Source organism: Macrobrachium nipponense, chromosome 5 (genome assembly GCF_015104395.2).
Source record: "Macrobrachium nipponense isolate FS-2020 chromosome 5, ASM1510439v2, whole genome shotgun sequence".
NCBI classification, from domain to species: Eukaryota; Metazoa; Arthropoda; class Malacostraca; order Decapoda; family Palaemonidae; genus Macrobrachium; species Macrobrachium nipponense.
The window spans coordinates 127,897,219-127,914,588 of NC_061107.1; the positions used below are offsets into that span (position 1 = coordinate 127,897,219).

Consider the following 17,370-nt stretch of genomic DNA (forward strand, 5'->3'; position numbering starts at 1 on the left):
CCATACCAATATATATATATATATATATATATATATATATATATATATATATATATATATAGGTGTGTGTGTGTGTGTGTGTGTATATTTGCACCTGTATTTACGCGTCTGTCTAGGATTACACTCAGAGAACAAAAGAAATTAGAAAATCTGTTCGCTCTTCTTGATTTCAGTGAAACTTGTATCACAGAGAAAATGAAGCCCAGATATTGCCAAACATGCTGGCGACATATTGAACGTGAATTAGTTCTATGGAAGTCATTCATTTCTAGAGAAAAATAAATTCCTGTAGTATATATATTTGTTTTCATATTTCACCTTTCTTATATCGACAGGTTTCTTTAATTTTTTCATAGTTCAGCGTCTTGAACAATAGTTTTCGGTTTGCAGAAGTCTTAGGAAATCCGCAACCCAGCACCAGTATAAGAACTACTAATATTTCTACTTAACATTAAACAACAGTAAGGTTATTTAAACCTATTAACAACCTAAAACCAACAGAACAACGATCACGACGAACATTTTATATTCAGTAAGTTTACCAGTGCATATATGGATATGGAATCTATTCTAAAAGAAAATTACTGATTAGTCAAAGGGCCTAGTACAAAAGATTGCCTTCAGTGTACTTTATATGGTGCACTGTAAGCGTTACTTAACATTGTTTCAAGGGGACCTTTGGCCCCTGGCTGCACCCACTTTCCGACCTTTTACTTTACCTCCCTTTCCGCTGCCTTTCTTCAGTCTTCCTGTCCAAGTATGTCAACTCTCTTTCTCTCTCTCTCTTTTTCATTGCCCTTAGGCGCTGAATAGCCGAAAAAGGCCCCAGTCCTAGGCTTCTTGGCCTAATTTTCACCAACCAATCAAATGCAATCAGTGCGAGCGGCCTTCGCATCTCAGAGATATGACTCCGAGACGTCGAAGTTGATTCTGGGCACCATAGCGTCGTCGACGTTTGGAGCCTGCGGGCTGACGATGCGCACCGCTGGTCTCCCACCTGCTGAAAAAGGAAGTTATTTATAACAATCTATCTTATCTGTGAAAAGCAAAGGTCAAATTAGCACTTTTAGTAGAGGTGACAAATGACTGATAAAATCCTTTCGCTGAGATGTTACGACTTGAAAATCTAACAGTTCAAATCGTGAACCTACAAGGTTAATTTGGACTTGGACGGCTGACAGAAGCCCGTATACGACATATAGAATGTTAATGACCAGGTTTTCAACTATTGATCTGGAAAATCAGATCATTAAAGAACCTTAGTTATACTTTCTCTTTCTACTTCCTTCACAAAACAATGACTAATGCAGAAACTAAATCTGTTGTTTTCGTCAGTCTGAAACGGAATTAGATCTGAGTCTGCTTCTAAACTAACTAACCAGCCTTTCAACCCATATCGTTTTTATTGTGATTATTATTATATTATTCTCATTTGTAACCTCCAGTGACAATATAAAGCTTCCCTAAACTTTACTCATGCTTATAGACACCTTCATACTTCATACTTATAAAACAAAATGTTGCAAGCTTTTTCCTGTCACAATTAAAGAAAAAAACGAAAAAACAAGGTGTGATCTGACATCCAACTTACTCAGGGCACGTGCTAAAATCTACGGTGAAGTAGCGCGTTGTTTACAAACGAAAATTAAAATATGCTATATTTTAATAGAAATTACAATTGTTCTGTACTGTTTAACCTAAACATTATTTTATTTTTTACATTTTCATACTAAATGTATATCATAATTATCCATAAAATTCCTGTGTTTTTAACTCAATGCAAAACACCTTTTTCAGACCTTTGTAGGCTTTTCCAAAGGGCTTTCCTAACCCCCCCCCCCCCCAAACAAGAACAACAAGAACAAAGTAGTTTATGCGCTTACTCCCCGAGTATGCGGAAAGGGCAGTACTTACCAGAGGAGAAAGAGGAGGAGGTGAAGGGGAGAGGAGGTTGAAAATGCATTTTTGAAGAGGGGAAGCCTGAAGGTGCCACCAACTATCTGACGGACAGACGCTTCAGGGAAAATAACCATTCTATTCTCTCTCTGGAAATCTGAATGTATGCAAAATGTTGGAAGGAAAGTTTATTTCGGTAATGAAGTTCTGTCTTCATTTGAAAATTGTAAAACAAGGAATAGTTAATGAAAGTAAAGATTATAAACAAATCAGTTTTTGACTGTATGAAGGTCAAAGTAAGGCAGTTCTTCACTTTTTAAAGTACCCTTGAAAATAAGGAAGATTTTGTCTAAAAGGCAAAATGCTGAAAAGAACGAGGACTTTTTCCATTGAAATTTACCCTCTGAAGAGTGTCGCAACTACTGGGAACTCTCATGATGGAAAATCGAGGAATAACCTCAAAAATATGTATTTCAAGGAAAAATCAAAGTGAATCATAGCAAACGATTCGGAGAAAGATTCCCACACTGTTTATATTCTTTATTCTCTTTGTTTCCTTTCCTTCAAATATAGGGGCGGTCCGGAGCCCATACGGATGAGCATACATCAAGATCTGAACAACCCTGATTAGCACTCATCATATATATAGTATGTATATATATATATTATATATATATATATATATATATATATATATATATAAATACGTATGTATGTATATATATATATATATATATATATATATATGTGTATGTGTGTTTGTGTGTGTATATACATATATATATATATATATATATATATATATATATATAGTTATATATATATATATATATATATATATATATATATATATATATATGTATGTATATATATATATATATATATATATATATATATATATACAGTATACATATATATTATACTTATTTATATATATAATATATATCTATACTTATATTATGTGTGGTTGTATATTATATATATGGAATGTTATATATATAGTATATATATATTATTGGCTATGGTATATTATTATATATATTCTTACTATCAAAAATTTAAAAAAAACTTTATATATATTATGTTATCTATATACCATATATATGTTATTATCGTATATATGGTATATAATATCTCTATATCTATATACCATATATATATATATATATATTATATATAAATATATAAATATATATATATATAAAATATATATATATATATATATATATATATATATGAAGCATGGTAATCACGGTAGTGTGGGAATCTTTCTCCGATTCTTTTGCTTCTGATTCTCTTTGATTCCTTTCCTTCAAATACATATTGTTTAGGGTATTTCTTGATTTGCCATCGGGAGTGGTTCCAATCGTTGCGTCATTATCTTCAGTGGGTTAATTTCAATGGAAAAAAAAACGAAAAAACTTTCTCTTTTCAGCATTTTGCCTTTTAGACAAAATCTTCCCTATTTTCAAGGCTATTTTCGAAAGTGAAGCACTGCCTTACTTTTACCTTCATAGAGTTAAAACAACAGATTGTTTACAAAATTTACTTTCAACAACTATTTATTTTTTCAAATTAAGAAACTACTTTATTACCAAAGAGATATATATATATATATATATATATATATATATATATATATATATACATACATATATATATATATATATATATACATACAATATATATATATATTAATAATATATATATATACATATATATATATATATATATATATATATATATATATATATATGGTATATATATATATAAAATATTCAGATAGTTCCCTGATTTGTTATTGTAATGATTTCCAATACTTGCTTCATTTTCTTCCTTAGGGTTATTGTCAATGGTCGGCATGTAGAAAAACCCCACACCATATTCAGCATTTGCCTCATAGAGAAAATGTGCAAGTTTTCGAGACAAATATCAACAGTGAAGAACTGCCTTACACTTTTACCTTGGTGCATAAAGTCGAGAACTGACTTGTTTCCAGTCTCTGCTTTCAACAACTATTCGTTTCTGGCAGTTTTCAATCTAAAAAAATACTTAACGACATTCTGGCTACTTTCAAATTTCCAGATAGAAAAAAAGATACTCCTCTAACTTGGAGAGCTTGCAACAGAAAGGTAGTTTTCGTGGGCAGGAAATCTCTGCCATAATAGAACCTATTTCCACACTTATTACGGGCTACCAACGAGCAGGAGCTTATGCGAGATAGATAGTTTCCGCACAGTGCCGAGTTATATTATTATTAGTGTTACGAGCTCTGTGGAGCACACTACACTGTGCTGGAACCCGGTGCTGCCCGTCATGTTCCCCCTACCTTCCCGATCTACTACCTACCACGCCCCACCCAGGATGGACAAACAGGTTTGCAGGAAGAAGGTGGATGTGTTATGTCTCCTCTACCCGACGGATCCACTACTTAACCCGCCCCCACCCGGGGCAGGCAAACAAGAAAGATCCACTCGGATTATTATTATTATTATTGGTGCTACTCTGACCTAATTACCTTTGATAATATAGAAGATAGTCTTGAAATTAGCAACTCAACAGGAATGTGATTCTCATAAAGTTTAATTTGTGAGATTGCCTTTGTATTTTGTAGTTCCCCATTAACACCAGTTTCTGTTCCAGTGCCCTAAAAGAAGACAAGGCTCGATGTAGTTCTATTAAAATTGAATTAATTAATCATTTCTGCCAAGTTTTACGGACAGGACTTAACTCTCGCCATAAAATGGAAAATGGCCAGGCCCATGCAAACATAGTGAAAATGGCTGCTCCCCTTGTACCCCTCCCTTCTACCACCAGAATGCCACTGCAAGGATCTGAAGTATAACTACCCGGGACGACAGCCATACTGGGGCCCTATGACAATCCGGCCTCACAACCTTAGCCACAAGTGCCCGGATTCAGTCTCAGTTCTGTCCTGGCTAGCTTTGCGAGTGGATGCACCTTCCTGCTTGGCTTGCACATTTCAAATTGTCACCACCATCAGCTACACCCACATGACTCACTTCAGGATAACCTACTGGATCATTCCTTTGGACTTCTATGCTAAGCCTAAGATGGACTTAATCATTTTGGCAGCCTGTTTTTCCTCCTACTGAAGTATTTCTTGTCTTTTGTTAACAAAACCCCTCCAAGTAACTCCCATGATCCACAGTGTGTATTTTCTCTCTCCAGTCATCTCTGTAAATCCCTTTATCCCCAAGTCGACTCTTTTCCAAGCCACTGCCTCCTATTGTTTGCATGTTTAGTTAATTTCAGCTTAGAGATAGTGATATCAAAGTGTCTTTTGACTGGCTGTGCAGTGATATTGCAATGAGTTATGATAGATTGATGACATATTGCTAGAGCTTTAATGCATGCTATTTCTTTATTTTCTTTTTTCCTCTCTTAGTATGTGTTTTAATCTCATCACTTTGTAAAGCCACTAGGCTACTTTCTATCACAAAACATATATACATTGTCTCACATTTTGTAAAATTATTTGGCAACCTTGTCTGGAACAATTTTACGGGAAATGACTTGGTTGGGTGTTTTCCTTAGTCTTATCCTACAAGGTGAGTAACAGAAAGTAACGACAACACAGGTTCAAAAACTCGTCAAATATGGCCGGGGAATGGGCCTAAGAAATGAGTTAAAGCAGTTGGTGACTGATCAGCAAAATATATCTCACGCAAGAGATGAAGGTGAGAAACAGAGAAAAGAGGAAATCTGGGAACGTGAACTATAAGTAATTTGACTCAGGCTAACGTTATTACTACAGAGGAACAGGTAAGTAGCACCAGCACTCCTATCGTCATTACAAAACCAAGGTTGCCAAGATTTGAGGTGAAAAATTGCATGGACACTTTTGAGGGGAGTATTCTAGAAAAGGGTAAGACAGTATATCAGTTTGTAGTAAGGCTATAGAGATATTTAGATATTTTAATAGTTGGATTGAAATAGCTGAATGCAACAAAGAGTTTGATGATTTAGCTGATTTACTCAAGAGGGAACAGAATGTCAGCAAGTGTTCCTAAAGGAAAGAGTACCAAGAGACATTGGTGAGAAGAGAAGACGAAGCTTGTGGAGAAGTGCTTGACAGCTCACAGGCTAAGCTTACTGGGATACCAGAAGCCACTGAAGAAGTCTAGTGGATCCAGAGGCCCAAGAGGTTCAAGCAAAATGCAGCCAGTGTTATTGCTGAAAAGAACCATGGGAGGTGACCACTATAAGGATTTGTGAGGCTGTCCACTTTGCCCAGTTAGAGGGCTACATTGTGGAGAATAGGCTAAAGTTGGTGGATGGATGTGAACTACCAGTTGTGGAACAGGAGAAGAGGCACTCTGAGTTACCAGTTAATGAAGGGTATGTATGTAAGGAAGTGATTACTGTGCTATGATATACAGGTTGTACAAGCAAAGTCATACATAAAAAGTTTGGTAACTGAGGACCAAATAACTGATTAGATATGAGTTTCTGCACTCAATGATAGACTGATAGGAGTATTTGCATATATCCAGTTGCAAAATTTTACCAAGAGATTTGGTATCATGCGGGAGAGTTAAATGTTATTTGCCTAGATAGCCCTCTTTATGACCTTATTCTTGGAAAATTCCAGGCATGAAGGACCCTGAAGAAATATCAGAGCTAGGGTTGAGATGGTTGAGAAAGCTGTAAGAACACATGGCCAGAGGTTTGAGTGGGAGGAAAGTGATACAGAGCCACTCTTGGAGAAGGTTTGTACAGAGACAGCAGTGACTGTGGCTTGAGCATAAGTCCACTTAGAGAAACACAGCATCAAACTACTGGCAGAAGCCTCTAGCACCCCAGATGTAGGAGGAGAGCAGCTGAAAGAAACCCAATAGAAAGATCCTAGCTTAGCTAATCAGTGGGCAAGAATTGAGACTGATGCAGAGTCTGGAAAAGTGTCAAGAAACTTTTAATGACATAATTTATCTGTTCACCAAGTCAAAGTCGATGGAGATATGCAGAAAATCTTACTGCCAAAGATATATTAGGCCCAAATGATTAAGCAGACCCATATGGGTCCTTTGTTATTAGTTATCTTGGACCTGAGAAGACTGAAAACTCTCTAACCAGCATCTTTCATTGACCCATTGACCAGGAGTGGTTGCAGACAATACCAGGTTTTGCAGGTCTTTTGATGTTTACCAGGAGACTGCACTGAGTGGATGTAACAGCATGATACCATTGGGAGAGATGCCTCTAATGGAAGAGCCATTCAGTAGGGTGACTTTAGACCTAACTGGACTTATATTGCCAGTGTCGGAGAAGGCAGTAGGTAGGTTACATCCAGATGATGGTAGAGTTTACAAGGTACCTAGAGGCAGTAGCGAAGGCACTTGCTGAAGTTTTCAGCAGGGTAGAATTCACCAAATAGAGCTCAGCCACTGAGGTACGCAATTTACTTCCTAAGTAATGAAGTATGACTCCATGTAATCCGAGATGCAACAGGTTGTGTGAAAGAATTAATGCTTTGGCTAAATCTGTGCCGAAGAGATGCCAGGATAGACCAAAGAATTAGAAATAGTATCTACCAGCAATCCTGTTAGCATAAGACGTACTGCAGTCAAGCACTAGATTTTCGCCATTTGAGCTACTCTATGAAGGGACTGTGAGAGAATCAGTGCAGATTCTCAAAAAACTATGGACTGGACACTGCAAAGATAAAATGTACAACGCCTACCAGTACGTGTTGCATCTGTTGGACTGACTTGAAGAGATCTTCACATCCGGGTAGATACTTGTATTATTCATTTGACATCATCAAAGCAATGCAAATATGCCAAACAACTATTTATATTAATTTTACACCTAAAGGTTAAAGTCTCAATTTTTCAGCATCTTGAATCCATTATATGACTGATTTCTAATTTGTGGTATCCTTGATATTCTGATAGGGTTATGATAATTCCCATAAGGAATTTTACTAAAGCAGACCCACAAAAATTATGGTAAAAAGTCCATAATAAAGTTTACCATGTTCATAGTTGAAAGCAATAGCATTTCAGCAGTTTAAATGCTGTCACAGAAATTTCAACTAAGTTAGCCTACTTTAATCCTTGAAGGTCAAAGACAAAGAACACATTATGCAATTGAACATATGTGAGCTGGAAACTAGTAACAAGCGAAATAATTCCGCATTGGACGAGTGGTTTTCGCACTTGGCTACAAATCCGGTGGTCCGAAGTTCGATTCTCGGCTCTACCAACGCGGAAACAGGAATTTATTTCCGGTGATAGAAATTAATTTCTCGATATAATGTGGTTCGGATCCAACAATAAGCTGTAGGTCCCGTTGCTAGATGACCAATTGGTTCCTAGCCACGTAAAAATATCTAATCCTTCATGCCAGCTCTAGGAGAGCTGTTAATCAGCTCAGTGGTCTGGTTAAACTAAGGTATACTCAACTTTTTTTTTCAAAGGGAAATCAGCCTGTAAAGAGTGACAAGCTTATTCACTACTGATGACTCGTGGCAAAGCATTCTATTTACTGATTGCTGTTGTTATCATCGTATGCCCTTTCCGATAAATCATCACCATTGTAAATCTGTTCATTCAGTTTTTCATAGTTTTTCTTTGAACTGAAACATGAATTTTCTGATATTATCTGATTCAGTTTCTTGATAGGATACTGGGAACCAGTACTTTCCGTCATTATTTTAGTGATATAACGTTTTACTGTAAATATGCAACTTAAGCTAAAACTTGGTCATTTGCAGCAATGTAATTAACTTTAGAACAGGCACTGAAAGTGACAATAAACTCATAGACATTAGCCTCAACTGTGACAAAATTCCTGTTTTTTTAACAAGATATGATGTAATACTTGAGACAAGTGGCCGCTCCTGTAGTAGGAGATGACAAGTCAATTAACAAAGTAAGCCTACCAATAATACTCCTTATACTTGAGCTAAGCCAGTCCATGTGCTGTTAATCTAGCTGATGTTATTAGATACTAAATGCTTGTACATCATAATAGACTAATAAGTTAAAAACTTATCACTTTAAGATTCGCAATCCATCTTCTCAGCAACAGGAAGTCAGGCTACGAAATGAACAACCACATTCTATGTGTACAGGAAGGCTTAAAGAATCCTGGAACGAGGGACTACATCCTAACCCTATTTCCAGAAACAAGAACTTCTAACAAAAATGTCTACTTACTCTGGAAAGTATGCCTTAGGAATGCAAGAAAATCTGTTCTGATGCCTCATACATATGAGTAGAGTATCATAAATAGCTTTACCTTAAAATGGCTTCAAGGACGCAAGACAAAATCAAAAGCATAATACCATGGAAGGTTAAAATACAAAATCATTTTAGATTAGAATTGAACATTAAAACAAGAACAGTAAATTTAACATCAGAATTTGCAATTACTACGTTAATAATAATGTTTACATAATAATTGGAGTGATCTATCAGTCCGCAAGTCAACAGGTTATTGATTTTCAAAATTCAAATGAACAGAGAACTTGAAAAATATCAAGCAGCTTTGGCATTCTTATCATCCAGCCCAGTATAGTTTTTGTAAAACAGAAAAACGACAACTGATATGAAAAGGTGGGTGCTTGAAGTTGGCCTCAAGCAAATCCTTATCCAGCAATTCCTGTGTACCTAGATAAATATAATACTCGATTCGAAAGTACTACAATAAAGAAATGAGTGGCAAGAGTTCATTGAGACCTTCTTCATCCATTTGGTGCAAGAATATGATACACGAAGATGATGATGACGATCATAATGAATAATTTTGGCCATTGTACTCCACTGTCTCATTAGGTGTATACATTTGGTGGAACTACTATTCCATTTGTTCTCTAATTATAAAAAAAAAAAACAGCAGTCTCATCCCTCCTCCATATCATATAAAGATAACTATTCTATTTCTCTTCCATATTACGGAAAACCAACAGTTGGAGTCCTTCATCATATCATGGAAGACAGCTATTAATTTCTTCTCCGTATGGACAGACGACGTCATGTCTCTTTCTACCCCACATTACAGTAGGCAACTGGTTATTTCATTTCTTACCCATATCATGTACAGATAACTGGACGTCGATTTCTGCTTGATATTATGGAAGACGACATTTCAGTTTCTTCTTCATATTACAGTAGAAGACATTTCAGTTTCTTTCCTATATCAAGGAAAGACGATCATTCTATTCCTTTTAGATATCAAGGATAGAAACCAATTTGATTTGCTGCCGATCATAAAAGATCCTCTTCTTCATTTATAATTTGTGTCCTTGAGATCGAATGAGAGAAATTATAATGTAGTTGATGAAGGTTCGAAGCCTGTTAATAACGAAGGAGGTGCTGAAGCCAGATAGGAACTCTCATGAGTTCGAAATATTAAAGAATTTGGGTCGCTAGACATCTCTGGTCATATTTTGAATAGAACTGATCTGAGGAATATCTCTGATAAATAATCAAATGTTGTATGAATTCCTTGGCCCAAAAATCATGATGTTAGGTATTAACTTAAGCTTAAACAATAAAAGAGTTATAAACTCAGGGAGGTGCTACATGTGTCCTCCCAGGACTTTGATACAGACAGCCACGAAAACCAAAAAAGCACTACAAACTAATAAATCATCTTCTGCCATGGATTAACGAGTAAAGCTACATGTTCCAGTTGGCCTAATTACTGAAACTTAGTACTAAGCATAAGGTACATCCTAGAATGAAGTTACTATTAAAGCTACTGGATAGTTAGCTGGGAGGACTGGCAGTAAGTAGCAAAGACTGCGGCTACAATGATCCTAGGCAGTGATAGAGTGAACGTGTTCGAGATGTGCCTGGATTTGAAGCATTTCCAGCAACGTGCCTCTTGCTGAAAGAGTGAATGTTCAGACTGGATGGGTGAAATGATGATTATTTAAACTTTTGTTGAAGACTAGAGTAATCGAAGTGTATAATGAAGCAGAATAAATCAGAGAAGAGCGTAAAACCAGTGAGCATCTGTTGAATATTCTTCTGCATCATCTAATGTGTTAATGCATATTTACATAACAAATAAGCAGATGATTTGTGCAGTTCCTATATAATCGTGTGATTGTGCGTTTATTATATATGCCATGGGAGTATTAAGCTATTTCATCATCACTCATTCTCCAAATGGGAGGCGTTTAATGACTACAGCCGTGAAAGAGCCCATTCTGAACTAAACAAGTGTTATCCTTGATTCGGGCGACTGGTGACAAACGCATCCCATTTGAACAATAAAAATGGATATGTATGTGAGCAAAATAATTACAAGAACACTAGGAATTCGTTACTCTGGAAAGACTATACTAAAAGAAAAGAAAGGCTCATTGATGTGAAGAAGAGAAACAGAGAATACTAAAATAAACAACGATAACTAAAAAGCGAGAAGTCAATTGAAGTGTCGTTTATGGAAGCATGAACTCCACCAGCCAAGAATGTATCATTACAGCGGTGCTTAGTGTGCAGTTTCTGGCATCGTGAGTTTTAAAACCCTCTGGTTATTGACTTACTACTATAACATAATTCAATATCAGCGCTGAAGAGAGGCTGTTTGTCACTGTTGGAGTCGAAATGGCCTGTAGAAAAGACAAGAGTAAGTAACGCGGTAAATTTGTAAGGTAATGCAAATAATTTGTCAAGCCTACTTTGAATTTGTTCAGCTGTTATTCCCCGATTGGCTTTTCATTTGTAACTTCAGACTCCATTTTAATGTTTAACTCTGTCTCTCCGTGCCTCAGTTGACTGTAACAACCGTTACTTCGTCTTTTAGTATTTCGATTCGTCAGTAACTTCTAAAAACTTGAATCTTATTTGCCTGACGGATGAGTTGGTGTATATAATGACAAATACTGAGAAATCCCAATAACCACCAAGACTCGTAGATGAACACCAACAAAATAAATATCTCAGAATAAGTCGGTAAATAATAATACACATCTCGTCTAAAATGTAACAACTTGACCCTCGTGATGCAGTTAAGTGGTTAAGTAGTGAATGGCAATTGAAGTCTACTTAACGTTTTCGATTTAACCCATTTTCTAAATGAGTCATCTTCATTTGCTTGGCTAAACTATTAGCAATTCTCACGCCAAAATAAAGATACAAAGTTAATGTTTTAAACATTTAATGAAATACAGAATAAAGGTAATCTACTTCATCATAATTAAGGCTTCCCTGTCTACGTGTCTTACATTTATATTTATATATCAGAGACCGTCAAAAATAACAGTTATTTCATAGAGAATATAATCTTTTAACATACAGTAAATCACAGGCATTATTAAAGCCTACTTTTTCAAGATACAGAAATGCGGTATGATTTCATGGTGGCCGGTAATAGTCAAGAGGAAAAAAAAGTCACAGAAAAAGTCACAATTTTGGCTAAGAAAAGGTCACAGGGGAAAAAACCACATTGATTTACAGTCGTTTGTTTGTTTTTACGGTAATCCCCAACGAGCGTGACCTAAATACGCAGCAAAAGAGGATATATACCGGGTTGAAACCCTTCGGGATCACTATATAGGAAAGATTAATGTGACATTTTTTTCCGTTACTTTTTACCTGTGACTTTCTACCTGGATTCGATTTCATGTAGCTACAGTCTTTGAAGTCATAATTTTCAACAGTTGTTTGGATTCTTAACTGACTCGAGGTTCTTTATTGCTGGCTTAAAAAAAAAAAAAAAAACTGTAATGACACATGTGAAATTCTTCATCCTCTCGTTCTGCTGTCTAGGAAATTTGAAACAACCCAATAGTAACACTTGTTCATCTTTCTTTTCAAGGGTCTATAACAGATTACCCTGATCCATTAGACTTTTTCAAGGTGAACCCCAACCTTCGTGAATTAAAGACTTCCATTTGCTTCGCCAGACCTAGTTTAAGGAGCCAAGAAATTCAACTGCTACACTGGTTCCTCCGAGGACATGGTTATATCGTTCATTTTTTTTATAGAGATCGGGCCTTGTTGATCTATAGGGATTATATTTAATAATGTTCAAAAGTAAAGGAAACTTTTTTCATCGGACTAAGTGTGCTTTACCTATAAAAAAAACTTCAGGTTTAACTTGTTAATTGTTGGTTTATCAAAATATATCAGTCCCGCAAAGCTGCAGGTTCAACTTTGCTCTTTTGGTCACTGGTAGTAGCCTATAGTAGTGTCGTGAACCAGCGGGACTTCGGTATAATATCACTAGCAGAAATCTTACATGACTTGGAACCAGCAGGACCTCTTGTTAGGTTGCTATCAGATATCCTACAAACACCTACAACTTGTACGACTTCGATGCTAGGGTAGCACAGTAGTCCCACAAGCATCCACCAGAGCCGATAGAACTTTCGTTATTAGGTCGCAATCGGTAATTCTAGAAGTCGACGGAACCACCGCGACTTTTGTCTTTTCAATTACATGGAGACATCACAACTTTTGACGTTTTGATTATTGATAGCAGCCTGACAAGTCAGAATAGCCGGCATCCGCATATCGTTGAAAGGGTCTTCGTTCCTTCAGCACGCCACAGCTGTGCAACTCGGGTAGCCTGGGTCTCTCCTGAGTGGCGGACGCTCTTCGTGGAAAGAGGTCTCCTGACAGCGCTCTCCTGCAACGGTTTAATTCATAAATCAAAAAGTCAATATAAAACTGCTTTCCAACTGACTTCTCTCATTATTATATCCTACAATTATGTATGTGTTTTATGCCTGAAGCCCTCCTCAGCCTGAGGCAAGATCAATTCATTATAAATTTTCAAGACTTCTACCTGAGCAAATCTTCGCATTATGGCATTTCAAAGTTAATTTAAAAGGGCCTGGATATTGAGGTTATATGCAAATATATATATATGCATTTTTTCCACACCTTAAGAGCTCATGCTTACCTGTGGAGAAACGGCAAAAGAGACGGACAGGACATTAACACTTCCACAGATCACAGTGACGCCACCGGATTTCTATCAATTAAAGAAGGGACTGCGGCAAAATGCAGTATTTCATGCAGCTGTAGACATGCAGTTGGAGTTCCGCTAAAGGACAGCCAGACATCCATCCACCTATTGGCATCCACAAGAGGACATCCAAAAACATCCAGTTTCTGTCACCTTACCGTTATGAAGAAAAAAATGTCGACGATGTTTCAGAGCACCTGGTTATGGCACGACAGAACACTGTGGCATAACCGTTGAACTGTTTTTTCCTTTTCTTCTTTTCGTTTCACAGAGCATTTGTTTTTAACGGCCATTTATGCTATGAGACCTTCGTTTTGCATGTCAGATTCCATTCTCCATTCCACTAAAAGTTGCTAATAGCATGCATGCAGCGACAAAAAAGCACGAAAATATTCACATTCGCCATCTGTGTGGTATTGCTTATTGTTTCCTCCCTGGAATGTTTTCATACGTGTCTTCTCTGTTTCACAGTCTGTTTATATCGCAAATTTATGCTTTGCGATGGTGGTGGTGTTTTCTGTTATATGAACGACTTTGTAGATATATGCTTATCTCACATCTGGTTTAATAATCTTGGTCGCTGTTAATATAACAGTGTTTGTTTTGCATTATTACGGGCTTCTTGTCCGGCTAAAATTAACGTGTAATGTATGGGTTATTCACACGCCCATGTACATATAGTAATTTGGTGGTAGACTGATCCAGAAAAATATCCCTTACTCCTGTTTTAAAAGACTAGAACATTTCCTTTATGATCAAAATATTTTTGTCAAGATAATATAGTATCAATTAACATTTTTACTTCATAAGCATAACTATCAAAGCCATTATTCTTGAATCATATAAATCAATCAGTTAACTATAGACCCATTTATAAAAACTCGCAATCAATTCAGTATATCTTCATAACCTACATGGCTTCCACTGTAAGATTTTATATTGCCGTGCTACTGGTGGCATTGCAGAAAACCGAAATTGCATTACTCTGCCGTTAGACAACAGCAGTTATCTAAGGATGTCTTTCATTACTCGCAATGCCGATTCATATGGAATCATATAGAACACCCTCCTGGCTTAAAGAAGAAAGTTCGTTCACGCTGAATCCTCACTTTCTGGATTTGCCTCCTCCGCCTCCTCATGCACACCGCCAACTAAAATAACAATAACTCGTATTGAAACGGACTTAGTACACGGAACATCCCAAGGCAACATTTCGAAGAGACAAACATTAGAACATTCAGATAATGAACATCGAAGAACTAAAAAAACAAAAGGTACACTACCCAACGACACACTGGTAATAGTCAAGAAAAAGAGTTACTTGTCATACAACAAAAGCACTTGATCTTCTTTGGCTGTGAGATCATTTGGGGAAATGGAAAGAAATTCCTCTACACTGAAACTTTATGACAAGAACAATTTCTATTTAGAAATGAATAAGAACTGAGAAAAGTCACTGAAATTTAGGACTTATGTATTTTGTATTAAAATTTCCTTCTTGGTGGAATTTTACTATTGACATGTTGATGGTTCTCTTGCATGATCATAGTATTTAGGAGATGGTGCATATGTACAATTTTTATATATAAATACATGTGAAATACTATATTCTATATAACTTCATTTGTTATGTATATATAGATGGGTATATAATTCTATATTTTATATGTACAGCATATACATGTATAACAAAATTGTAATTCCACATTGGCCGCGTGGACGAAGAATTCAACAGATTCTCACATGAAAATACGAGGAGATACCAAGACTTTTGACTATTATTGTTATAATTATAATAATAATAAGTTATCTTCAGGGTAGCCTGGAGATGACATTATAATAAAAGTGGAACGTCTCGGTATCTATTTCTTTTTTTTTATGTGGGAATCTGTTATATATAACAATACACTAATATACGTATGCAAGGGATTATGAGTCTTTATCGCCGAAACGCTTGATCATGAGGGCAGTAGTTATAGGAAACATTATTCGTACTTGCTTCAGTTAAACCGAGGCACTTTTCATTTACATCAGAAGTACATGTTATAAGTGATGAGCTTTCATAAGTCCCGTAGTACTCAGTTAAAATGACACACCCTTTGTATTTTGGAACAAAGTAACCTTGAAATTCTTCCTACTATTGGCAACATCCGTCCAAGGCCCCGGGGCTCTCTCTCTCTCTCTCTCTCTCTCTCTCTCTGGCCTTCGCTCTTCTTATCCGACACGAGACAATTCAAAGACTTCTGTGTAGCGTATAATGCTGTATAAGTTGCGGCCCATAAAACTTTCAGCCACGGTGGTGGCCATAACGATGCCAGACGCTAGGTCATGTCTAATTTTATCCTTAAATGAAATAAACGCTACTGAGGCTATAGGGCTGCGATTTGGTATTTCTGATGATTAGAGGGTGGATGATCACATACCAATTCGCGGCCCTCTAGCCTCAGTAGTTTATAAGATCTGAGGGCGGACAGGCCTGAAAAAGTGCGGACGGACAGACGAAGTCATCTCAATAGTTTTCTTTTACAGAACATTAACAAGTAAGTCTTCTCCTCTGTTCTTTTCTACTGAGCTCCATGTTCTTTTCCCTACTGCCATCCATGCCGGCCTTCCTTCTCTCTCTCTCTCTCTCTCTCTCTCTCTCTCTCTCTCTCTCTCTCTCAAATAAGTGGCTCTACTCATTTCAAGACTCTATAGCCTTCCTTAAAGTGACTGATTAGCAGTTAAAATGAATTAAAATGAATTAAAACGAAACTCTCTTCTAACATCTTTGAGGAGACTATTTTGTCATTGTCTTCAGAGTAGACAAGTCTATGTCCACTTCTTCGAGGGGAGCTGATCTCATTAAAGGCAACTGGTAGGTAATTATTTCATGAATCTCGTTCGACAGATTGCAAAGAATTGAAATATGCTGGTAAAGATAAAGCATGCTGTAGCCGGAATGATGCTTACTCTTGCAATATAGTATGTAGTTAGAAATAGACAAAGATGAAAAAGAAGAAAAAAAAAAGTCCATGCAAAATCCTGGCATTCGAAATTGTAATATCCGTTTTTCAGCTACTGAGAGCGCACTGAATGTCGTAACATTCTTAAAATGTTATTCACAAAATATTAGAAAATGCCAAGAAGGTTATGTGCCGTTCTGCGTGTCGAGTCTCGAATCTCGTGACATTGTAATATGTATATATATATATATATATATATATATATATATATATATATATATATATATAATATATATATATATATATATATATATATATATATATATATATATATATATATATATATATATATATATATATATAATTGCTCCATTCGTTAAAGAAATGCAGGAACTGATAATGTTTTTGGAATTGCCCGGTTAGTTCAAAAGGTTAGAAGTGTTTGTCTTCTTGATAACTCGCCGCCCCGTGAAAACATGCTGCGGGCGCCCATTTCTAGAAATGACTGTGAACACCGAAACACATCGGTAGCAACAGTGCCAATTTGACTGAATGGAATTGGAGATATCGATCCTAA

The 17,370-nt window shown here is 36.3% G+C and overlaps 1 protein-coding gene across 7 annotated transcripts in view; it reads right to left on the bottom strand.

The window, feature by feature from the left end:
- Positions 1-14: 14 nt before the first annotated feature.
- LOC135215630 (gamma-aminobutyric acid type B receptor subunit 1-like) overlaps positions 15-17,370 on the bottom strand; it is an 81,312-nt gene continuing 63,956 nt past the window's right edge. For 2 of the 7 annotated variants that reach the window (XM_064250546.1, XM_064250545.1), the window contains exons 18-19: positions 1,915-2,053; positions 15-1,000 (exon numbers count right to left, since the gene is read on the bottom strand). In XM_064250546.1, coding sequence (XP_064106616.1) covers positions 874-1,000; positions 1,915-2,053 — 266 coding nt within the window. In that variant the 3' untranslated portion in view covers positions 15-873. Of the gene's footprint in view, positions 1,001-1,914; positions 2,054-11,419; positions 11,486-12,019; positions 13,507-17,370 lie in introns of those variants that run through there. The other 5 variants (XM_064250551.1, XM_064250549.1, XM_064250547.1 and 2 more) reach the window with 4 other exon arrangements.